This window comes from Lepidochelys kempii, chromosome 1, assembly GCF_965140265.1.
Source record: "Lepidochelys kempii isolate rLepKem1 chromosome 1, rLepKem1.hap2, whole genome shotgun sequence".
Classification (NCBI taxonomy): domain Eukaryota; kingdom Metazoa; phylum Chordata; order Testudines; family Cheloniidae; genus Lepidochelys; species Lepidochelys kempii.
The window spans coordinates 233,682,856-233,707,798 of NC_133256.1; the positions used below are offsets into that span (position 1 = coordinate 233,682,856).

At 39.8% G+C, this 24,943-nt stretch overlaps 1 protein-coding gene across 2 annotated transcripts in view; it reads left to right on the top strand.

The window, feature by feature from the left end:
- RECQL (RecQ like helicase) overlaps nt 1–24,943 on the top strand; it is a 36,714-nt gene that overhangs the window by 786 nt on the left and 10,985 nt on the right. The window contains exons 1-13 of one of the 2 annotated variants that reach the window (XM_073318412.1): nt 82–149; nt 3,761–3,839; nt 5,291–5,488; nt 6,571–6,750; nt 7,528–7,634; nt 8,606–8,804; nt 9,811–9,977; nt 11,349–11,430; nt 14,456–14,604; nt 14,698–14,815; nt 19,632–19,770; nt 20,548–20,642; nt 24,327–24,546. In XM_073318412.1, coding sequence (XP_073174513.1) covers nt 3,821–3,839; nt 5,291–5,488; nt 6,571–6,750; nt 7,528–7,634; nt 8,606–8,804; nt 9,811–9,977; nt 11,349–11,430; nt 14,456–14,604; nt 14,698–14,815; nt 19,632–19,770; nt 20,548–20,642; nt 24,327–24,546 — 1,673 coding nt within the window. In that variant the 5' untranslated portion in view covers nt 82–149; nt 3,761–3,820. Of the gene's footprint in view, nt 1–81; nt 150–3,760; nt 3,840–5,290; nt 5,489–6,570; nt 6,751–7,527; nt 7,635–8,605; nt 8,805–9,810; nt 9,978–11,348; nt 11,431–14,455; nt 14,605–14,697; nt 14,816–19,631; nt 19,771–20,547; nt 20,643–24,326; nt 24,547–24,943 lie in introns of those variants that run through there. The other variant, XM_073318422.1, reaches the window with a different exon arrangement.

Here is a 24,943-nt window from a genome sequence, read left to right on the forward strand (position 1 = left end):
GGCGGGCTGGGAAAGGGAGGGAAAGAGCGCGCGCGCGGGAAACGGAGGCGCCGCTGGTGAGAGCGAGAGGCGAGTGCGGCGGCGGCGGCGGCGGCAGGAGCGGGGTGGGGGCTTAGGACGGGCGGGCTGAGCCTGGCGCGTGGGAAGAGGTGAGTTCACGTCGGGCTGGGCTGGGCTGGGCTGGGCTGGGAGGGGCAGGGGCATCACCATCACCCTTCCCCCCCTTCCTGTCCCTTCCCACGTGCATCCCGCCGGGAGGGAGCAGGGTAAAGGGAGGGGTAGAGATGGAGGGGTATCCCGAGGGGAAGGGACAGGGGGAGCCCACGTGGAGAGGGGCCGCGGTGTAGGGGGAGAGAAGGGGCAGGGCGAGGTATCCAGTGTGGGGCAAGAGCTCTTCAGTGACTGACTAAAACAGAAGCTGAGGAAATTCCCTCTCCGCGCCCCCTCCCCAAGCGCAGAGGTGTAGGGCTAGGAGGAATCATTGTGCTCCTCTAGTCTGACCTGATTAACACAGGCCCTGACTTTCAGCTTTCCCCAGGGGTTTTCCAACCCTGCTCCGCCCAGAGGCCCTGCCCCCACTTCCCCAAGGCTCCACCCCACCCTGCTTCTTCCTGCCTCCACCCCACCCCCGAGGCCCCCCCCCGCTCTCCCCCCCCCCCCCCCCGTCAGTGCCTCCTGACCATTGGCAGACAGCTGATCGTGGGAGGTGCTGGCGGGGCGGGGGGGGGGGGGGAGTGGAGAAGAGGAGCTGATCCGTGGGGCCTGCGAAACAGCTAATTGGTGGGTGGGTGCTACTATTTTTTTTTTCACTGTGGGTGCTCCAGCCTTTCGGTGCCTCTACTGTGTAACACAGGACCATAGGACTTCCCTGGATTAATACCTGTTTTCTGTGGTGTTCTTTAAAGTGGTGTGAATGTCCCATATGCAAAAACACCCCCACCACTTCATTGCTAAATAACAATTCACTACCTCCAGCTTCAGTAAATTCTCTGCTGGGTTGGATAGGCATTGTCCACCTCGTCCTCACCTTCCCCTTTTTGTGGCTTGGCGTATGCTCTGTCTGCTGTTGGCTTTAGCCGTCCCTCTCCTAAGGAAATTCACCAATGAATCACTACATGATCATTCTGGTACAGTTTGCCAGATGCACTTTTTTCCATATAAACATCTTGTACTCAGCTGAATCATCTTCTGCCTGTACTTAGCCTATTTGAGATGTTCAGCTGCCTCTCTCTATGGGATGGAGCATGTGCTTGAGCACTTTCCTTCTCTTTTAAAAAAAAAATCTTTATGCTTGGACATGGTAATTAAATCTCTTGACATGATGATATTCCTGCACTTGCCGTATTCCTCTTATTTGCTGTTGACTGATACTTATATTGGGTTACTTGTAAGTACAGTAGAACCTCAGAGTTATGAATACCTCAGGAATGGAGAAAGAAAAGGAGTACTTGTGGCACCTTAGAGACTAACCAATTTATTTGAGCGTAAGCTCAATAAATTGGTTAGGCTTCTACACTTTCCACAGTATGCTTCCGATGAAGTGATCTGTAGCTCACGAAAGTTTATGCTCAAATAAATTGGTTAGCCTCTAAGGTGCCACAAGTACTCCTTTTCTTTTTCCGAATACAGGCTAACACGGCTGTTACTCTGAAACCTGTCAGGAATGGAGGTTGTTCGTAACTCTGAAATGTTCACAGCTCTAAGCAAAATGTCATAGCTGTTCTTTTAAAAGTTTACAACTGAACAGTGACTTAATACAGCTTTGAAACTTTATTAGAAAAAAAATGCTACTTTCCTTTTATTTTAGTAGTTTACTTTTAACACTGTACTGTATTGGCTTCTCTTTTTGTCTCTGCTGCCGCCTGATTATGTACTTCCAGTTCCAAATGAGGTGTATGGTTGACTGGTCAGTTCATAACTCTGGTGTTTGTAACTCTGATGTTCTTCTGTATGCTTTTTAACTTTGGCAAGCTTGAGATTTTTTTGTTGTGTGTTTTAATGAGATCCTGAACATCTCATCTCCCTTTTTTGTTGTTGAATTATCTAACACAGTTTGATAAGCCAGAGCTTGCTTGTGAAGCTAACACTGCTTTAGTTTATCTAATTTTAAGCTTTTTGCAGTGTTTTACTAACATCATGGTTCTTTTTAAAGTTTGACTCTTCTGAGGTTTTATTTTGGAAACTGATTGACAAGTGAGATGCAGAGCTTGTCACCTGTAGGCTGCTAGCTTGAATCCATGCATGGTTGGTAAGTGAAACAGGCCACCGACCAATCTTCAGAAAGTGACTGATGTGAAATGAGTCAGTAGCCTTTGTTCAGTTCCTTAGTGTCTGCATTAGAGAAAAAGCAACTACTAATCGGTGCACATTTTGGCAGTGTCAGCAGAGAGAGGCCAAGGACTGAATCATTATAAGCACTGAACTTTCTCTCATAGAGGGGATTCTCAGTTTAACATTGGCAGAGCATTTGTAGGGATGCTTGCATTGCCACTGCTCATTCTATTCCTGTACTTTGGATAAATTGGGTACTACAGTCTACATTGCTGCCAATCTGGCTAAATTCACTTGCATAAAAAATTAAGGGAGGTTATCCCATTGATGATGTCAATTTCAGATTCAGGATCAGATATAGTGGATTCTGAACAGTGCCACTGTCCTATGTAGTAGATAGCTGAATCTTGCCAAATACTTTCTGAAATGAGTAATCTACGCAATAATCTGATTCTGTCCAAGGCAGAGCTCCTTTCAGTTATTCTGACTCCATCTTCTGACAAAACAAAGTATTTTAGCTGAATCTATTATTTGTTCCATGCATTGGTCATGTTTTTATCTTATGATCAGTTTTTAGGAAGCGACAATAGAAGTTGGCTGGGGGATTTTTCCTTTTTCTCTTCCCAAATAAGTGTTCCTGCTGAGGTAACAGGGGATGTCTTATTTTTATGTTTTGTTTAATTTTGTATTACTTTCTTACTGTAATACAGTGAAGATCATACTGTAATAGAAAGAATATCATTTGCAAATATTTATTAACTTAATATATTGAAGAGTTTTTTTGCTGCTGTTCTAACTCTTATGGGATTTTGTTTGTTATTCTATAAGTCCCATTATGGTGGTTCAGTGCTGTTTAGCAGGTCACTGTAATTAATTCTGATATTTTTATAGTTGCATTTATGAAAAGTCATCTCTCTGTTTTGTTGCACTAAAGCATGTGGACTGTTTTTATAGCATGCTCCAATTCCTATTAATGGGGATAACAGACTTCCACTGACTTCTGTAGGACTTGTTTCAGGACCCAGATTGGCAGAATACTTACCTTGAAAGTCTGGCAGTGTGCTAGCGATCATTGTCATTGACTTCTCCCTGTGAATTAATTTATTCAGTTAACATCAGTGTGTTTTTGTTGAAGGAAATGTGTGATGCCCTCTAGCGGGGATTGTGAATATTGACAAGATCTGAGGAATTACTACAAAACTGAATTGATATTTAGCAAACAGAGTGGAATTACAGGCAAATAATTTGATGTAATATATTATGTCCAGTTAATGAGCTTGACTGTTTTGTTCATAATACCATGGAGATTATGGACGGTCTCTTGGTCGTTTCCCTGCCAGAGGAGGATTGCTCTATATGATGTATTTGTATAATGCTTTGTCCTGTGTAGCTTGAAGATATATCAGCTGATGGAATTTCCCCCATTTCTTTACTACTGTCTAATGGATTTATAGAGATTTTTAAATAAAATATTTTAATTTTTTTCTAGAGAGAAGTGCTTGCTTAAGCAACATTTATTAATAAAGGACGGGTCCTTTCAACTTTGAAGATGACGACAACTGTTTCAGGTAAACCAAAATTAGGATGGTAACTATTCATTCCACCACTGTTTAACTAGTTTCATCAGAGTTGTTAGAAAACTCTGTTTTCATTGCTTGTTACTTCAACTGTATGTGTTTTCTTCAGGTTGAAAATTATTTTAATTGCTATAATTTTTTAAATCACGTTTTCCTTCATATTTCATTTTGGACATTTTTTCATTTCTGTAGCTATACACACAAGTTTGTAAAAACTTTCCTGGTTTCTAACAATTTCAAAGTGGTTTTAATTTTTTTTTTTTTTTAAAGGCATCTTTCACAGGCCACTAGTCTGTAACATGGACTCGTTCCTTTGGGTATTTTGAAAGGAAAACTTCCATGTTTTGTTCTGTTTGCAGAAAATCTGCAACAAGGATTTTTGGCACACAGACTTGCTGTAGCTGCAGTGCATGAGAACTATTGTGGTTGCTGTTTTTGGATCAAAGCATAACGTTTTTGGAAAAATATGTTTGTCTAGTTTTATCTGATGGGACTGTAAACTGTCTCAGAAACATTGCTACATTCATCTAAATAATGCATGATCTAATTTTACTCCATTAAATGGCAAATGCAATGAAGCCACATACTGAAACACTTGACTTCAATTCACTCTAGTGTGCTTAGACACAGAGAAGCAAATTTATATATTAGGCTGTACTCCTGAAAAGCTATAACTTCTGTGCTGTGCTCGCAAACCTACATAGAATTCATGCTCTGCAGATCTTCTGCTTCTAGACCTAAGGAGGGACATATCAGGACACAGGGTAGGGTTGGGAGCGCGGTTTATACCTTTTAGCATGTCCCCTATCTTCCCCGCTTCCATCCTCAGTTCACCCTCCTCTGTTGGAATTAATGTTGTTTCTGATATGAAGACTTTTCACTGTGCAGCTGGACAGAGCTTGTGCACCCAATTTAGAGCCAGCTGGAATATTTGTGGTACCATTCATCCCTGTGTACTAAAAGTGGTCAAGGCCAAATTTGACTATAGGATCACAAGATGAAAAAGATCTTATTATATCACACTGGTCCCGTCAGTCCTTGGAATATATGAATCAGAGTCCATTCCTGTGCCAGGGTGAATATAATCTCTCAGAAGTTACACTATGGCATGATTTTTCTGCAACAAACAAGGTAATCATCCATCATGACAGTGTGGCAGACTTCTCCTAAGCTGCAGAAAAGAAGAGTACAGTTGTGGTTTATTAATATATTTATATGGCATTTTACATCTTCAGAGTGCCTTATGAATATTAAATATTTTAAGCTCAGCAACAGGCCTGTCAGGTAGCTAAGAGAGTACTCTGTCCATTTTTCCAGACACTCTTGATTGTAGATTGGATTGCTGTCAACCACTGGATGCAAAATATCTAATGTGATTTGAAGTTGTAATTAGCAAAATATACAAGTTAGAATGTTATATTTTTCTACCTCTCTCACTTCAGTGCTAAAGGAGGAGCTGGTTTCCACTGATAGTGAGCTGCAGGCAGTAGAGATCCAGATTCAGGAACTTCTGGAAAGACAACAGGAGCTTATTCATAAGAAGACGGTGTTAAAGAATAAAATAAAACAATTTTCAGAAGATTCAGAGGCTGGCGAAAGTGAAGAAACAGAAACCTCAGCTGAGGCATGGAACAAACAAGGTTTACAAAATCAAATTCAATTCTTATCGTCTTTACCATTTAATGTGAAGAAAGTACCAAGACTTATCAATGTCGATGAGATAATGAAAGTTAGAATTTGGTATTTTGGCCCTTCTGTGTTTCACGGAGTTGCTTTTTTGATTTCCATGTGGATAATTTTATTATTTCCTTTTGCCAAGAAGTTTTTGTTGTTGTCTTGGTTGGTTGGTTTGCCTTACATTTTAATTAAATAGAGTGAAGCTTATATTTGCTTGCTCAGATATTCCTGCATATTGAAGTGGGCTCTGCTGGGCAGATTCTTCTAATAACTGATTATCATCAGTTTTCTCTTTTGCTTATTATGAATCATAATTTGGGAACTTGAAGTTACTAAATAGAATCGAAAGTTAGAAATTTTTTTGTGGGGCAGGGGTATCTGTTAAGTATACTGGGACAAATTCTGCCCCTAGGTTTACCACATAATCCACTGTAATGTTTGAGTTTGTATGGTATAATTGGGGCAATTTTGGTCAGGTAAATAGACTCTGGCTCTGTTGGCCGTAAAAGGAAAAAAAATATTCCTCATTGTATATTTTCCCTGGATTTGCTTGTTTCTCTGCCTTCTACTTTGAGGAACACTGGTTTAAGAGCACCCTGAAAAATAACTAAAGGATCAAGTACAGTTGTAGGGTCTAATCCTGTAAACACTGAGTACCAGGCATAATGCTTTTTTCCATTTATGTTCATTGGACTAATATTATGAATTAAGGATTAGCATTTTAGAGTACTTTGTGGTGTACCTGCTTTCTCTGAGCATTAATACACATTACAGGGTGACTAAATCCCTTGGTGACATATTGTGTTTATATTTTCAAAGGATCTGCAACATGTTTTCATGCAAGTCATAGACTTATGCACGCTATTCCTCAGTTTATATGTGCAGAACTTATGGGTACTGTTTTTCGTCTTGTGAAAATTTGGCCTGATGTGACACCACATTACTTTCAGTAAAAATTGCTTCTATATTTTAATTGGCTCTCCTTTTTATGTTTTAGATGTTCTAGCTTATAAAACATATTTTTACTGCTTGCTCCCTTTTACAGACTTCCCGTGGTATGAGAAGATCAAAACTACATTTCGTAATAGCTTTAAACTGCAGAAGTTTAGGTCTCTGCAGCTTGAAACAATAAATGCTACAATGGCAGGAAAGGATATATTTCTTGTCATGCCTACTGGAGGTGGAAAGAGTTTGTGCTATCAGTTACCTGCAGTATGTTCTGAAGGTATATGAGAATAAATGTCATGTACCAGTAAATGGATTTATCTTTTTTGTATGGTTGATTGTAGAGATGTAATGCTATATTTACTGTAAATAAAATTGTCTAATGCTAAGTATCCTTTGGAATAAGGAACATAACTCCCAATAATGGGAAGAAAGAGCAACAATTTTGAGACAAAAACTTATCTTAAAAATACATTTCTGTTTGTTTTCTGTATTTCACTTTAAAGGGACGCTGTTGGCTTAAAAACATAGGCACAGATCTTGCAAACACTTGTTCTAAAAAAATTTCTTTGTCTAGGTTCCTAACAACATCTTTAGCTAATTAAAAGTGAGATTTTAAAAATCCAATTTTTTTCTCATTAAAATTGATCTTTTACTTCTTGAATTTCAATTTGTACAATGTAAATCATTGAAGCCAGTTTAGCTTTTGTTTTTAAGTCAGTTTCACTTTCTTAGTGCTAAAGTGCTTTGATTTCAGATGTTGCAGAGGATTGTGTTTTAACAACTGCTTTATTGGGATATTTATTTATTTTTTTTAATTGTGAAACCATTTTTATTGGCCTTGGATTTTAAAAAAAGCTAATTTTTACAAAAGGAGCCAACTTGTTGCTTAGCATTTAGTCCCCTTTACGTGGCTACTGTATACCCGACCTGCTTTGGTTAGATATATTAGTTCTTATGTGGTGCTTTTGTTTGTTGCAATTGAGTTATTTGTTTCAGTTCAGTCCCCAATGAGAAATCATATGAGATAAGTAAGATGAATGATGATTTGTTTCAGGTTTCACACTTGTGATCTGTCCTTTGATCTCACTTATGGAAGATCAGCTAATGGTTTTAGAACAGCTGAGAATTTCTGCAACTTTATTAAATGCTTCAAGCAGTAAGGTATGTTTAACTGTCATGTGACATAGTTACCTTTATTCACATTATTTATGAACATGTATGGATATTCTTATTGACTAGCTCAGCTTTGCATGATTGTAATGAAAATTTATAAGCCAAGGGACATCTTCCTGTCAATCCTTACCATGATATTAATCTAAATCGAATATATTGCATTCCTGTTTAAAACCAATAAAACAAGCAAAAACCTTGCGTGAAGTGAATAGAATTTTGTGGGACTGCATTAGTGACACAAAAATATTTTGCAGTTATGCACATTTTTTTATGCTAAAGTGATTTTCTTTGGCCATACCTCTCAAATTTCTCGATCTTTTTAAAAGAAGATGGCCATTACTATGTTACTTAGTAATATGTTTAGTAATGCAGACTCATATACATGGAATCAAATCTCTTGTTTCTGGGTTTGAGCTGACTGCCACAAAGAGCAGAAAGGATTCCTTTGACAAGCTGCATTTTGTGTGTGGGTGTGTAGTTTTTGCTAACTACCATTAGATAGTAGCCACTTTTAGAGGCAGGGTACTGGACCTAATGGATTAATACCTTGATGTGGCCTAACACATTTCAAAAATGGATGTCTCCAAAAATCCAGTAATAAAGTTTACAGTCTGGGATATTTGTTTTTCTTAAGGAATTTTTTCTCAAAACATAGCAGCAGAGATGTGGTTGACACCTGATATTTTACAAAGAAAATAAAACCCCTAAATAATACAGTACAAATATTCAGAGTATATTTGCTTCCTTTTTCTAAAATAATGCTAATATTTATTTGTTTTTAAAATATAATCACTTTGTATGTAACTACATAGATATAGATAGATCACCTGCACGGTCTTTTATGCTAGGTGTAGCAGTGTGTTTAGTGCATTGAATCACCGTTTATTCTAGAACTAAGGAACAGGAGCATGATGATCTGATTTGTCCATTTCCAACTTCCTTCTTTGTTTTTTTAACAGGAGCATGTAAAGTGGGTTCACACCGAAATGCTGGATAAGAATTCGCAGCTAAAACTCATTTATGTTACTCCAGAGAAGATTGCAAAAAGCAAAATGTTTATGTCAAAACTGGAGAAAGCTTATCAAGCAGGGAGACTCGCTCATATTGCTGTGGACGAGGTTCATTGTTGTAGTCAATGGGGACATGACTTCAGACCTGGTATGCCCATCCAGAAATATATATTCAAAGTTATTCAAGCATAAATAAATGATGAGTTAGGCCTGAAATGAGGGGAAATGTTTTCCTTTTGATAGTGAAGTGTATGCACAATACACAACACAGAAAATACTTGTACGTTGGCTCAAAGATTTTTAACCTCATTCGTTCGGTACCATTCATAAATAATTTATGACCTTGTCTAAAGGCCCAAGTTCATTTAAGTCAGGGAAATCTAACTGTGGGTTACATTGGCAATTTTCCAAGGGACTGAGAGTTGCACCTCATTTGTATAAAGTGGAACGGATTGTGTCTGTCATCTCTAATATGGATGTGCTGCCTGTGGAAAATACAAGTCTGTGCAACTCTCTTCATGGTGCTTAATACCTCCATATTGAAGGTGAAAATACCATTGCTACATGGTGGAATTCCGTGGAATGCACTTTAGTCACCTCTAGTGTAATTTACAAGAAGAAAAATTGGGCAGCATTTTGGTCTCCTGTCTGGTCAGCTGCATAAAACTAGTATTTATCAGGTGCTGTTTCTCCACGTATGAAAGAACTTGTGATTCAGGGTACAGATGACTACAGTATCATCTACTAAACTTCTTCCTGATTTTTCTTTTAAATTTCTTACTAAAGAAAGTATTGCTTACAAATGAGACATAATGGCCTTGTTATCTCTTTTTGCTAATGACCGCAATTGTTTGTTAGAATTGACACAAATCAAAATATAAATTATGTATGTGTTAGGGTTTTTTAATGTTAGTTTTGTTTTCTAATTCTCTTAACTTAGATACATTTGAATTAACAGTACATTCTGAATTTAGGTAAAAATCTGTTACAAGGCAAATCATTCCACTAGGTCAATATGGCATTGCCTGCTGATCACTTCATTTGGATTTGTAAATTAGTTCTGTCATTACTTGTTAACTTGCTGCAGATTTGATGTATTAATATATCACGGGTGGTGTAAGAAACAAAATCTTTTTTCCGTTATTCTTATTTAGACTACAAGTCACTTGGTATCTTAAAACGACAATTTCCCAATGCTCCATTGATTGGGTTGACTGCAACTGCAACAAGTCATGTTCTGAAGGATGCTCAGAAAATTTTGTGTGTTCAGAAATGCATTACCTTTACGGCATCTTTCAACCGGCCCAATCTTTACTATGAGGTATTTATTGATTTGATTTGTAGTAGTGCCTATGAGCCCCTGTTATGGACCACGACACCATTGTGCTAGGTGCTGGACAAACACAGAACAATCAGTATGTTACGCCTTCTGGAAGACCAAATTTCATTCTATAATTCTAGGGCAGAGTGAGGGCATCAGAGACAGTTATATGACTTTCAGTCAGAGTCTGGCCCCTAACTGCCCTGGGTGCCTTTGAGAATATTTTGCTCTCTGAGGTGGTGGTTTATTTGCCGGAAGATAGTGTTCTAATAGTTAGTTTATCTTGAGGAAAAATAATAGCTAATTTTGTTCTGGGTCTTTTGGAAATGTTTAATTCCCACAGGATTCTTCCAAACTAAATCTTTGGCCGATTCATTTCTCTTGAATATTTTTCTGTCTGAGGAAATGAGGACAAAGAAATGAAAGGCAAAGAAGTGGAGGTGGAGGTGGGGCGGGTGAAAACCCAACAAAACAGGAGAGAATTCAGGAGTATGACAAAAATAACCCTAAATACTAAGTTTCAGAGTAGCAGCCGTGTTAGTCTGTATTCGCAAAAAGAAAAGGAGTACTTGTGGCACCTTAGAGACTAACAAATTTGTTAGTCTCTAAGGTGCCACAAGTACTCCTTTTCTTTTTGCGAATACAGACTAAGAGATTATTTAAACAATGAGATTAGATTGTTTTTTGTTTGTTTGTTTTCCCCCTGTTATCCAAGTATTTGTGTTCTTGGTCTGTTTTGCTTATGACTTAGATGGTCTTTTTTTTTTTTTTTTTTTTTTTTAAAGTTTACTTCAAACTAATTTTTGCCAACTTGGTTCTAAACAGTAGCTGGGAACCAGGAGCTGTGTACTGGTACTGAACTCAAGGCTTTTGTGATTAATAATATTGGAGGCTATCCTTTCCTATTTTAATGAGCTAGCTTCTGAGCTGGCCTTGGTGCTTCACCATGACATCTTGTTAACAAAATTTGTATCTTCCTGCCTTTAGTAGAATTTGGGCTGCTCCATACATTGTGAGAGTGGGGTTTGGCAGACTAGAATGTTCATAGTTGAATGGCAGGTGGCAAGCACTGGCTGCTACAGCCAGTATCTTAGTTTAGAAAACTGGTGCAATTGTCTGGAAAAGTTGGGAACTTCTGTGGTTCTTTTCACATTCTTCACTGGGAAGCTTCTGAGTGAGCTTTTTAGTTGTAATGGATCTTTAAACTGTAGAATAAATTTAAATTAGTCAAAGGGAGGAATAGATGAGTTTACTGTATTAGGAGGAGTACAATAATAGGAGTATAACAAATTGGCTGAGTGGCCATTTAAGAGTTCTTTGGTAATATATGCAATGTGGTGGGGGTGTGTTATGTTTTTTTTTTTTTTCCAGGTTCGTCAAAAACCTTCAAACAGTGAGGACTTCATTGAGGACATTGTTAAGATCATCAATGGAAGATACAAAGGGCTCTCAGGTAAACAATATAAAAACTAATGCTTTTAAACTTTTTATTTAAGGCAAAGTTACAATAAAACTAACCTAATAAATGGTATATCACTTGTTCAGGATCAGGTTAATATTCAAAGAACCTGGCTAAAGGTTGCTGCCTGGGAACCCTCCTCCTCTGAATAGGCTAAACACGGTGACCAAATTTCTAAATCGCTGTCCTCCTCTTGGTGCATTTCTTGTGTACGTATTTGGTGAGAAAGCTTTCCCAGTACAAAGACAAGGCATATTTCACTAAGCCACAGTTCTTGGGGGCGGGAGGGAGAATCCTACACATTTTCAATAATGTGCAATACATAGTCTAGCTGCTAACAGTCAAAAATGAATTAATCTGTCATTCTGTGTAAAACGTAGATCCTTTACTGGAGCATTAAATAAGTTAGGTCGGGATCTCTTGGAAGCTGGCATTTTTTCATAAGATGATTCTCTTTAAGAATTTCCTGTGAAAACAATCTAATTCCTGGACACATCCACCATGTGTGCAAGTATGTTCCGATTTTCCCTTCAACCTCTCCAACAGAGCACCTCAAAAAATATGATGGATGTTAATTGGAGTGAAATGCCATCTATACAGTAATTTTTATAAATTGAAGATGTATATCCCCTTCCCCATATAGAAACCCACTCCTACAGATCAATTTCTTTGTCCAAATCCCTCTCCCATCTTTTCATTGGCTGTATTTTTTTAATCAACATCTTTTGAATCAAAAATGTATATATTTTAGAAATTAAACATTTCATTCCTCGGTCAACTTCTCAAATTTGGTTAAAGGTCTCGATAAAGCCACCTTGTATTCAGATTTCACAATAAAATGTTTGACTTGTAAATTTTGAAAATATGGGATTTTTATATTTAATGTATTAAATACCTCTCTCGGTATAATTTCAAATCAGGACCCAGGAGCAGCTGTCTAAATTGAGTAATTTCAGCTCTTACCCACAACTAATAATCACTCTGATATTTCCTAGGGATAAATTCCTGATTATATTAAAAAAAAAAAAAAAAAAAAAGTGTAGCTAGGAGAGAGGGCCCCGGCAATAGGAATTTAGAAAATTTGTCCAAAGCTGCTAAAATGGTCTGGATAAATGGATGACTTTCCATTTATGGTAACCTGAATTTCTCTTTAGTCCAACAATTAGTATACAGTCCAATGAAACCTGTACAAGAGATCTTTTTAGGCAACCTTCTATTTTATGGAACTGCTCCAAAGTATCCCTGAAATGTATTGAGAACTCATCACAATCAGAAGACCCCGTTCCATTAAGCATCCAATTTTAAAAGCAAAACAAAAGTAACAAGATATGTACTTCCAACATTGTATTGTCCCTTACTATTTGTCTTGTCTATTTAGATTGTAATCTCTTTGGAATAGGGCCTGTGCCTTCCTGTGTGTGTTCAGTGCCTAACACAGTGGGGCCTTGATCCTGATTAGGTCTTTGGGCACTGCTCCAATACATATAATAATAAAACTTTTGAAGTTCCCTTGAGTGGTAGCTTAAAATACATTGAGCTGTATTATGAAAGCAATTTAAAGGTGCTGCGAAATACCCTGTTAGAACTAAAACGCTTTGGAAAATGGAGAGACAAGGTGGGTGCAGTAATATTTCTTACTGGATCAACTTCTTATGGTTGGTGAGAGAGGCAAGCTTTCGAGTTTACACAGAGCTCTTCTTCAGGTCTGGGAAAGGTACTAAGAATGTCACAGCTAAATACAAGATTGAATAAATAGTTTAGCGTAAGCACATATTCCAAGAGACCATTCAAGGTGAAATGGCCCGTTAACACATCCGTAGTCATAGGACAAAAAAAGGGTTTGGGGATTACAGATTATTGTAATAAATCCAGTGTCTTTAGATAGAGCATGAAGGCCAGAGGAGGGGCTTCAGGAAAGATTTCTTTCAGGATGGGGATCCTGAACCCCTTCTTTGCCTTCATATGACACACCAGCCTCTCCAAGCTACTCAGAGGCAAGCTCCCCACAGACCAGGATACACAGTCTCAAAGTGGCACCAGACTCTGCCAGAACAACAGATGCAAACCTGTAGACCTATCTTCACTGCTACAATGATCAACACACCTTTCAAGATCCAAGGGCCTTACAACATGTGGTGTAGCTCATGCAGGGCACTAAATGCCCCAATAACAACTATGTGGGCGAAACCAGACAATTGTTACACACTCGAATGAACTCGCACAGTAAAATGATAGGATGTTTTTATCACCTGTGGGTGGATACTTTTCACAAAGTGATCACTGTACATCTGGCCATCAGTCCTCAGCCTCAAAAGAAACCTGCACAAGGCTTTCAAAAGATGAGCAGGGGAGCTTAAATTCATAACTTCGCTAGCCACTAAAAACCATAAAGACAGACACTGGATTTATGGCTTATTACAACAATCTGTAAGCCACTAACCCCCCTTTTTGTCCTGTGACTACAGAGGAGTTAACAGTCACTTCACCTTGAATGGCCCCTTAGAGTATGTGCTAAATACTTTTGCTAGACAATCTGTTCGATCTTGTATTTAGCTGTGATGCTCTTCCCTGGATTGCTAAGTAATGCTGGGCAGTTAATTCCCCTCTCTGTGCCTTAGTTTCTCTATTTGTAAAATGGGCTAATGACACTGTCCTTGTTTGTAAAACACCTTGCGGTCTACTGATAAAGTGCTATATAAGACCATGGTGGTATTGTAATGTTGTTTGTTATTATAAATACCATTACTATTTAAGCAGAGAGTCCAAAATTGGAATTGATGCGGAGACTGAACTGCTTTTTCTGCTTTTGCATGACCAAGCATATTAGTGAGTCAGTGGTTGGGAAATTTTGCACTCTTTCCTCATGTCTTATCAGTCATTTGGACAGACAGGGGATGTTATCTTCAAGCCTATTAATCCTGCACCTTGCACGAACATGAAGCACATATTCCACTTACATTTTTTTTAAACAGTTCATTGCCATAAAAAAAGTGGGGTTTTTGTTTTTTCTTTGGTACAGGAATTATCTACTGTTTTTCACAGAAGGACTCAGAGCAAGTTACCATTAGTTTGCGGAAACTGGGAATTAAGGCAGATGCTTACCATGCAAATCTGGAGCCCAAAGATAAGACCAAAGTTCACAAGGGATGGGCAGCCAATGAAATCCAGGTTAGGTATACAATTACTTCTATAGAATTATCAGACTTAAATAACTATATAAATCTGTATCCTGATGGTTTAATGGTTGTACTCCTGTTTCAGGTGGTAGTGGCAACAGTTGCATTTGGCATGGGAATTGATAAGCCAGATGTGAGGTTTGTAATTCATCATTCAATGAGCAAATCCATGGAGAACTACTATCAAGAGAGTGGACGTGCAGGTATTGTGAACAAGTTGGCTCCTACTGATAAAGGGAATAGACTTCCATAAACCAGTAATATTGTGTTTGTTGTTTTCCTATTGTAATAGAGTTCACAGAGGGCCAGGTGGCCCAGTGGTTAATGCACCCGGTTTCTAGTCCCGTGGTTCCCAGTGGGAAAGGCATTCAATCCGGTTCCTAACCCTTGTATGTAGCTTATCTTAACATCCTTACGCTCTCCTTTCTAGAGTGTTTAGGGAATAGACCCTCCTTGTACACTGGAAAGGGCTGGGGTGGAAATGAAGCTTATGCCCCTCCTGCAACAAGGGCAGTTGTTAGGGGAGGCCAGGTCCTCCCCCAGCATCTCCAAGTCTAATATAAGTAAAAGAAAAGACAACTAAACCTTCAGCCCCAACGGGTCTCAGCAGGCAGTCTTCTTCCTCACATGGAGGCTTCTTCGGCATCCTTATTCAGGAGCCTGCAGAGTAAGTCTGTCTTCCTCCCCATTCTGAGCTGAGTTGCTCCCTTTTAAGCTTCCTTTCCAGTTAAAGTGTGCTTTGTAGGTCTGGAGAGGTGGGGCTACCTGAGTGCAGTATTGTCCCTTCACCCCTTCAGGCTCAGCGTGGGGTTTGTACATCCCATCACAGATTTGTCATTGCAGTATGTTGACACAGAGCATTAAACAGTAATAAGTCACCAGGACCAGATGGTATTTACCCAAGAGTTCTGAAGGAACTCAAATATAAAATTGCAGAACTAACAGCTGTGGTATGTAACCTACTACTTAAATTAGCTGATGTACTAGATGACTGGGGGATAGCTAATGTGACAACAATTTAAAAAAAAAAAAAGGCTCCAGAGGCCGTCCCAGTAAGCCTAATTTCAGTACCAGGTAAATTGGTTGAAACTGTAGTGGAGCACAGAATTATCAGACATATAAATGAACGTGATTATTGGGAACGAGTCAACATGGCTTTTGTAAAAGAAAATCATGCTTCACCAATCTACTAGAATTCTTTTGGGGGGGGGTCAACAAAAGGGTGATCCAGTGGATATAGTATACTTGGACTTTCAGAAAGCCTTTGACAAGTCTCTCACCAAAAGCTATTAAGCAGAGTAAACAGCCCTGGGGCAAGAGAGAAGGTCCCCTCCTGGTTCAGTAACTGGTTAAAAGACAGGAAACAAGGAATAAATGTTCAGTTTTCAGAATGGAGAGAGCTAAATATGGGGTCCTACCAGGACCTGTACTGCGACCAGTGCTGTTCAGCATATTCATAAATTATCTGGGAAAGGGGATAAACAGTGGGGTGGCAAAGTTTGCAGAAGATGCAAAATTACACAAGGTAGTTAAGTCCAAAGCTGACTGCAAAGAGTTACAAAGGGATCTCACAAAACTGCGTGAATGGGCAACAAAATGGCCGATGAAATTCATTGTTGATAAATGCTCATTGGAGAAAACAATCCCAACTAAATGTACAAAATGATCGGGTCCAAATTAGTTGTTACCACTCAAGAAAGAGATCGTAAAGTTATCATGGCTAGTTCTCTGAAGACACCTGGTCAGTGTGCAGCAGCAGTCAAAAAAGGTAACAATGTTAGGAACCATTAGGAAAAGAATAAATAATAAAAGAGAAAATATCATAATGCCACTATTTAAATCCATGGGATGCCCACAGTTCTGGTCACCCTATCTGGAAAAAAAAAGATATATAATAGAAATGGAAAAAGTACAGAGAAGGGCAACAAAAATGATGAGGGGTATGGAACAGCTTCCCTATGAGGAGAGATTAAAAAGACTGGAACTATTCATCTTGGAAAGAGGTGACTAAGGGGTGGGGGTATGATAGAGGTCTATAAAATCATGAATGGTGGGGAGAAAGTGAATAGGGCAGTGTTATTTACCCCTTTATATAATACAAGAACCAGGAGTCACCCAATGAAATTAATATGCAGCAGGTTTAAAACAAACAAAAGGAAGTACTACTTCACACACTGTGTGGAACTCATTTCCAGGAGATGTCATGAAGGCAAAAATTATAACTGAGTTAAAAAAAGAATTAGATAAATTCATGGAGGGTGGGTCTATCCGTGACTATTAGTCAAGATGGTCAGGGATGCAACCCCATGCTCCAGGTGTCCCTAAGCCGCTGAGCGCCAGTTGCTGGGACTGGTGGACAGTGGATGAATCACTTGATTGCCTTGTTCTGCTCATTCCATTTGAAGCGCTTGGCCTTGGAAGACAGGATATTGGGCTAGGTGGAGCATTGGCCTCACCCAGTATGACCATTCGTATGCTAATATATGTTGTGCTTTAGGCCTGGCTCTCATTTACACTTAAGGCCCCTTTACACCATTCTGGCAATTAAAGAGGTCTTAAAGTGGGCATAAATTACATTTACACTCACTGTAAGGGCTATTTACACTGCCAGAGTGGTGTAAAAGAGCCTTAATATAAATGAAAATCTGGCCTTCTGCCTTTTGTTTTTTAGCAGATTCTTGTTTTGTGACACCCATTGTTACCAAAATTACTTCATGACATGCAAATTGTTGGCTGATCAGATGTGTGCTATTTGTATAACTACTTGGGATGTTTGACACATGACTGTATCGTGCTTTTCATCCCAAACTCTCTCTCAAGTGATCTCTGAGCTCTATACGAGATTCATTTCTTTCACCATGAAAATGCAGCCACCTATTGGGTATAGAGCATCAGCTATTGACCAGTGCACACCAACACTACACATCTGAGGGCTAAAAGGGAGTAATACCATCCTAGCTAATTGAAATTAGAGGGAGAATTTTGATTGGTTCAAATTTGGTCAGTACACTAGAGTTAAAAGAATGTTTACATGACCATAAATAATGAAGACCTCTGTTTTGTTTCATCTGAAAAATGACATCTTCCACAGAAATACCCCTTAGCACCTGCTGTAGTGTTGGTTAGATATTGATTCAGAGGGAATAGTGACATAGAAGAGGGAGAATGCAACAGCATAAACTGAGGAAAAACTCAGTGATACTCAATAATTGGAAGGCTGGACAGTTGCTGATTTTCCTTTGGCTCGGTAGTAACACACAAACTCAGGGACAGGATTTGAAGTTACGTGGAAGGCTTCTGAAGACCTCATGAAGCAATTGACTGAGATTTGAACACTGCCTTTTCTTCATATGTATGTTAGGTATCAGCTTCAGTACTGGCATAAAAAAGGCACAACTTCTACTGAAATCAATGGGAGTTTGCATCTGCTTATACTAGTACCGAACTGTTCGCAGGTCATGTCAGGGATGATGGCGTGAATGAATTAAAGCTGATGAGGTAGGGACCACCAGTTAATGGCTCTAACTGCTGCCCCTGGATGTTTAGTGTAAACTCCCATTACACTGGTGCTGCTTACACCTACTTAAACTTTGTTTTATGAAAGTTTATGCCATTGCTTATGTAACTACTGTCAAAGTTTGACTCAGACTCACAATTTATCAGACCACTCTGTTTTATTAGCAAAGCTGCTCTGCTAATACATTCAGAAGTGAGCCCACCGAGTGGGGCTTGTGTCTCTTAATTTATAAGGTTTTTGGAGAACAAGTTACAGAGAAGTTACAGACAAAAGAAGAAAAAAGATTTTAGTCACCACCCTTCGAGATCCCTGAGACCAGTCACGTATCTTCAATTACCTGCCACCCTTAACAATCTCCTTTAACAGCTTCCAGTTAACTTGACTAATTGCCCTTCACACCTTCCATTCTGATGCCTGCTTCTTAGACATGCTGGCTCTATCTTAATTGCTTCTCCATTCAAAAGCTAACTGTCCCTACATGTGCTCCCTCAGATACTTTGTAACATGTTTTGGCATGCCCTCTCATATACAATGTATCCAGCATGTCCCCTTATACAACGCTATACTTATACAATGTTATACTTCCACACTACTGATTTGACTCGCTCTTCCATGTGGGGTGTATTTACTCCATCTGCATATGGCTGAGGTTTTGGCCTATAGTCTTTGAACATGAAACCTTCCTCTTTTTCCCTGCATCCAAATGAAATGATTCTTTATGCCTAACTGTGATAAAATTTCATAAGTGTTCAGGCTTTGCCAAGGTTATGGGAATGGGAGACCAGTGCATGCGAACACCCAACAGTACGTAGTCCTACCAAAATCAAAAGGAAAAATTGTCACTCATCCTAGCTAGATAAAGCAGTATTGTTGTTAAATAGAATGCTTCGTTAGAGTATTTCCACAATGTGATAGCAGCACTTGAGGGTTTGATCCTCGATAGATCAGGAGGTGTAGTGGCCGTTAAAAAGCTGCCTTTGTACTAAATTATTTTTTGTTGGCCCTCTTGGAGGCCTATTAAAATGGCTGAAATTGTGTAGCCAACAAATATTTGATATAAAAATTCATTTGAATTGGATTAATGTCAATGCATGTTTTTCAGGAGGGATTTTTCATAAGCACCAGTGCTTGCCTATCTCTGCTTCCATTGACTTCTGATGTATACATTAAGACTGTACTGGAGACTAATTCCTTGTTACAGACTTTGAGAGCATACTTTTCAGGGTGTGTATATATACATAACTCCTTACATAGTATCTGCGTACATTTCACAATGATGATGATGACCAGTGTGACACTGGCTTTCATTTTGAGATCTCACTGTACATCCTTTGAACCAGAATATACATACAGAATCCAGAGATTCCTGTAAATCCTCTGCACTCCCTTGCCAGTTGGCATGAAGTGGTTCTTGGGTCACATTTTGCATATTCATAAAACATTTCTTCTTTGTTCCTAAACTTGTGAAAAGTCTAAATGGTGTTGTTTCAAATGCATTGTAGGTCGAGATGACCAGAAAGCTGACTGCATTTTATATTATGGTTTTGGAGATATATTCAGAATCAGCAGCATGGTAGTGATGGAGACTGTGGGGCAACAGAAACTATATGATATGGTATCCTATTGCCACAACATGAACAAGTAAGTTATTCTGGCTTTCTGATGTTTTTTTATTTTTTAAATAACTTTTCTTCCATGTTTATAGATATTAATAGGGAACAGTCACATATGCCAGGATTTGTGTATCTGAAGCTCATCACATTTGATATAGCATATGAAATAAGAGTGTTTAACTTACCACTCACTCTCTCTCGCTGTTTTAAAAATGTGCATGGTAGAAGTAGTTTGTATTACAGCTGTAAAAGAAATCAGCCAAAAGCATGTAGGTTTCAAGCCCCTTTCAGTGTATGTGCTGGAATATTTTGCTTTGAGATATCAGTACATAATAGTCGGATTGGATCAGAGTCCTGTTTAATCTGATATGCTTCAGAAGAAGGTGGAACTCCTGCCCTTGACAATGTTCTTGCCAGTTTAGTGAATACTGTACAACAGGGGTAGGGGAAAATCTTGGCCTAATCTCACAATCCAATTGATATTCTGAAGCATTAGTATCAATAGTCCTTGTCATTTTCATCCTACTTACTGGAATTGCAGATGCTGTTGATTATCATGTAACTAATCTTTTCTATTTAAATAAGCTGTTCACTCAACAATAGTCGTAGCAGTGAATGCCACAGTAAAACAGTATTTCCTTCTTGAGTGACCGCTTTTTCTTTTTTTGAGACAAGATAGGATCACTTAAGTGGCTTTCTCTGCACCATTCATTTGATGTAATATATATATGCACCTGTATTTTACAATCTTACTTTTGCCTCATCTCTAAAATAAATATATATATGTATATCTCTATACTCTCAGGTGTCGCCGCGTATTGATTGCTCAGCATTTTGATGAAGTGTGGGATTCTGCAAACTGCAACAAAATGTGTGATAACTGCTGTAGAGAGAAGCTTTGTAAGTAAACTGATGTTTAATTTGAAAGCAGACAGTAGGGTTACTATATGCTTCAAAGAAATGTCCAGTCTAGACAAGATGTTTAAAGCCTTCTAAAAGGGAATTCAACTAATCGGTCAATCATGTAGGCAGGGTAGTAGCCGTGCCTATTTTTTAAGGTTGCTCAACATTTCCCGTTGCAAGACCCTGTTTTCATTTGCTTATAAATTTGCATAACTTTAACCATTGGGCTGAAATTTTCTATGCTGCTGGGTATCTTCCTTGGGCTGAATTCTTAAATTTCAGCCAAAACAGTCCAGCTGTTTTCAAGAACTAGACTAAGGGAAAACATGTTGTTTTGCCCAGGTTAAAAATATATTCTGATGTCCTTTTCTTTGAGAAGCTCTAGTGCCCTAATGCTTTGCAACAGGCACTTGAAATTTGGCCAGGGTGGCTTTTGTGTCAGATGTGCCTTTTTGCTGTCCCTGTGCAAATCTGCCCAAATTTGCCTATCTCTTTGGAAAAAAATTATGTTCACACATGCTCAGTAGAGACTATTTAGAATTCAGCAGCTAAAATCTCTAAAGAAGATTCCATTCACACTAGGCATGCTCCAGCCCCCATGTGTGATCAAACTGCACATGTGCCATCACCAGAGAGCAGCGAGCATGCTCTGGACTGGGGTTAAGCCTGGGTTGTGGATGATCAGAAAAACTTTCCCTGTAATTGCTGCTCTGGACTGGGGTTAGGGCAGGCTCTGGAACAGAGAGCAGGGAGGCTGTGAGCTGTGCTCTTAATGATTCTCTGCTGGTGCCCAGGCTGTATGGAGGAGAAATGTGCCTGATTTAAATGCAGAGGGGACTAGATGGAGATTGGGGGTGAGGAGGAGGTGTTGATTGGGACATGGAGCCTGGTGGGGATGGGGGAAGAGAGAAACTGGGAGTTGAGATGTTTGGGACTGACTGGGAAAGGAGACAGAGCTGGGATGGTGGGGAGGCAAGTCTAAGGAGTGCAGCCTGGGACTGTGGTGGGCAAGGAGAATGGGATTAGAATGAAGAGCCAGGGATGGGAAAGAAACAGGACTGGGATAGGGATGGTTTGGAGGGGACAGGACAAGAAAGAGGAATAGGCAGAAGGGCCTGTGCCCACTAGAGCACGCTATTTTTCAGAGCCTGAAATGGAACCAAACATTCCAGTATCTCACCATTCCTCTGCTGTCAACAATTAAACACTGGCAAAGTGTGTGTGTTATTCCCCCCTCTAGTGCTGGTCCACACAGAGGATGACAGCCTACAATTGCTCTGTTACTTTTGCACTGAATGAGGCAGGGGTCCTGTGGGAAAAGTAGTGTGTGATCATGTTTTTAAAGACTGATCACATAAGGGCTACAGGCTTGTCATGGTGATGTAAAAACTAATGGATACTGTGGTTTCTCTGACTAACCTGTGGAAAGGTTCTTGGTGGGTCATCTCACTGGCCTGGTCTTGGGAGAGGAGAGGGGTTGGAGAGCAAGCCCACCTTGCACTCACCCTGCAGTGGCAGTTCTTATCCTATGGGGCTGGGCGTTGTTGCCTGGCACACAGGATTGCAGCGCCACTCATGTTTGGTTCTGTCGCCCCTCTGTCATGAGTGGGGGTGGGATGGCCGAGCCAAATCTGAGTGAGTGGTGTTACAACCAGGTGCACAGGGTTGCAGCACCATTCACTCGAATTTGACCCAGTCACGACAGAGGGCCGGCCAAACCTGAGCAGTGCTGTGATCTCAAGTGCCAGGTCACGACACCCGGGGTAGTGAGCTGAACCGAGCCCTGCAAGACACAGGAGCTGCTGCTACCTGTGCTGGAGGTGAGTGTGGGGCAGGCTCAAGACCCACTTCCTAGGATCCCCCTCTGACGAGCCCAGGATTAGCATTGCAGTGCCAGAATAGAGGGTGCTGCTGCAAGCAGTTGGTGCCCCTTTGGTGGGGTGAGGGGGCAATGGAGGAGGAGGACACTGGGATGCTATAATTTTGAAGCGGGATAGTTGAGTTTAATTTGTCAGGGCATTTTTTTAATCAAAAATCACGGAGCAGTCACTAAATCTGTGACTTTTATGAAAGTAACTGTGACAACTCTGATCTGTGATTTTTAAAAAAGTGCCAGGACAAATCTGCAGCCCTAATCCATCATACATGTACACAAGGGGGCAGAACAAAGGTTACAGGCAACCTTAATTCTGGCATTTTGTAACTTTTGAGTGCTTTTTCTTTGCACTCAAAGAAATATTATATTAAGAATAGAAAAAGTACTCAAGAAGGAGGGAATGTAAACACAGCAGTCCTACCATTTACATAGCACCTGTCGTCCAAAGATTTCAGAGCGATCCAAACATCTCAATAGCCCTGTGTAGTGTCAGCTTGGAGTAAATCCTGATTCTCCAGTCCCCAGCTCTGATCACTAGATTACATTCCTTCCCTGTGCGCTCGTGTGCGCCGCTCTCTTTTATTTTTCTTCAAATGATAGGCTGGGAGAGACACGTATGAAGATGTTGGAATGACTTTTTTGGCATAAAATTTTTGGAATTTGCTTGTATACAATACTTTTTATTTTTGTAAGGAAGTATTTGATAATAATTAGAGATGAGGCTTGAACAGTGAAGTTCAGATCTGGAACTGAACGTAAGCCTAGTTTGGATATTCAGATCCTGGGTTTTTGTTTGGACCTGTATCTAATAAGAACTGGTCAGTGAAAAATATTTGAAGGATGACCTGTCTGATTGCTATTTTATTCTCAATCTCCTGTCATAGTCATGTCTGTGGGGAACCTTACCTTAGTAGCATTAGGTCGGGGTCTAGGCAACTTTCTGTGAAAGACACTCCTTTCAGTGACCCACACTGGATGCTGTTACAGTCTGTCTCATAGCCATTTCTATCCTTTTTTCCATTGGAATAAATTAGTTTGAGGCTTGTCTGTTTTTTAAAAAAAATGCGTATTCTGTCTCTAGTCTGTAAACTCCTAAGACATTTCTTGCCTCAATTTATATGCAGTAAAGCTCTGTGTAACTTTACTTTGCTCTGCTCTGTAAATGTTTCAGAAAAAATACCACCGGGGAGAGAGAGAACCCAGTTGCAAATAATATATTACCTAGTTTGTGAGTCAGCAAAACGCCACAATTAACAAAAACACTGAAGTCACATCACATGTCCAAATGAGATTTAAATTGCTTCCTACCTAAATTAGGAGACTTATTCATGACAAGCTACTATGAAATCCATTTTAAAAAAACTAGCTGGATGCATCAGCTTTATTATTTGAAATGTCAGCGTTGTTCCTATTCCCATTAGAAGGTAGCTGGGAAAGGTCTAGAATTCTAGGTAGAATTTGAATTCTAAAAGCTGCAGTAGTAGATCAGCATTTCAGATGACTGACAAAATAACCAGCCTGAGCCTGCAAAGACTTGAACACATGCGTAACTTTATGCTGGGAGTAGTGCCACTGAAATGGACTATTCAGTGTGTAAAGTTCAGCATGTATGAAAGTCTTTGCAGGATTGGAGATTAAATTATTAAGTACAAGCATAATGTGACTTGAACAATACCTGATAATCACAAACATCCGAGTTCACAATATTCCAGCCGTATAGAATTGATTTATATTTTATTGAAAAGAAACATCTCTGGCACAGTAGGCTTTGTTCTGAAGTAATAAACCTCTTCTTTCCCTTGTAGCATTTGAGAGAATGGATGTAACGGGATACTGCAGGGATCTAATCAAAATACTAGAGCAAGCGGATAACATGAGTGAAAAACTCACTCCACTGAAATTAATTGATGCCTGGCTGGGCAAAGGTGTGTCAAAGTTAAGAGTGGCTGATGTTGTTCCTCCAACGCTCCCTCGTGATGAACTGGAGAGGATTATTGCCCATTTCATTCTGCAGCAGTATCTGAAGTATGTGTGACCATTCATTCTTTCCTTTGAAATCTTCTAATTACAGTAAAAGTTGTGTTATCCGGCACTTTACCAACCAGAAAGCTCTAGAAACCAGCATTTTTGATATCTCCCAATACAAATCCTCAGTAGGGTTGCCAGGTGTCCAGTTGTCCCGCTGCTTCATGCGCTGCCCCCTCCCCAAGTGCTGGCTCTGCAGCTCCCATTGGCTGGGAACCGCGGCCAATGGGAGCTCTGGGGGAGGTGCCTGCGGGCAGAGGCAGTGTGCAGAGCTGCCTGGCTGCACCCCCACCTAAGATCTGAGGGACATGTTGCTATTTGTGGGGAGCTACCCAAGGTGAGCACTGCCCAGATCTGGCACCCTGAAATCCCTCCTGCACCCGAACCCCCTGCCTGA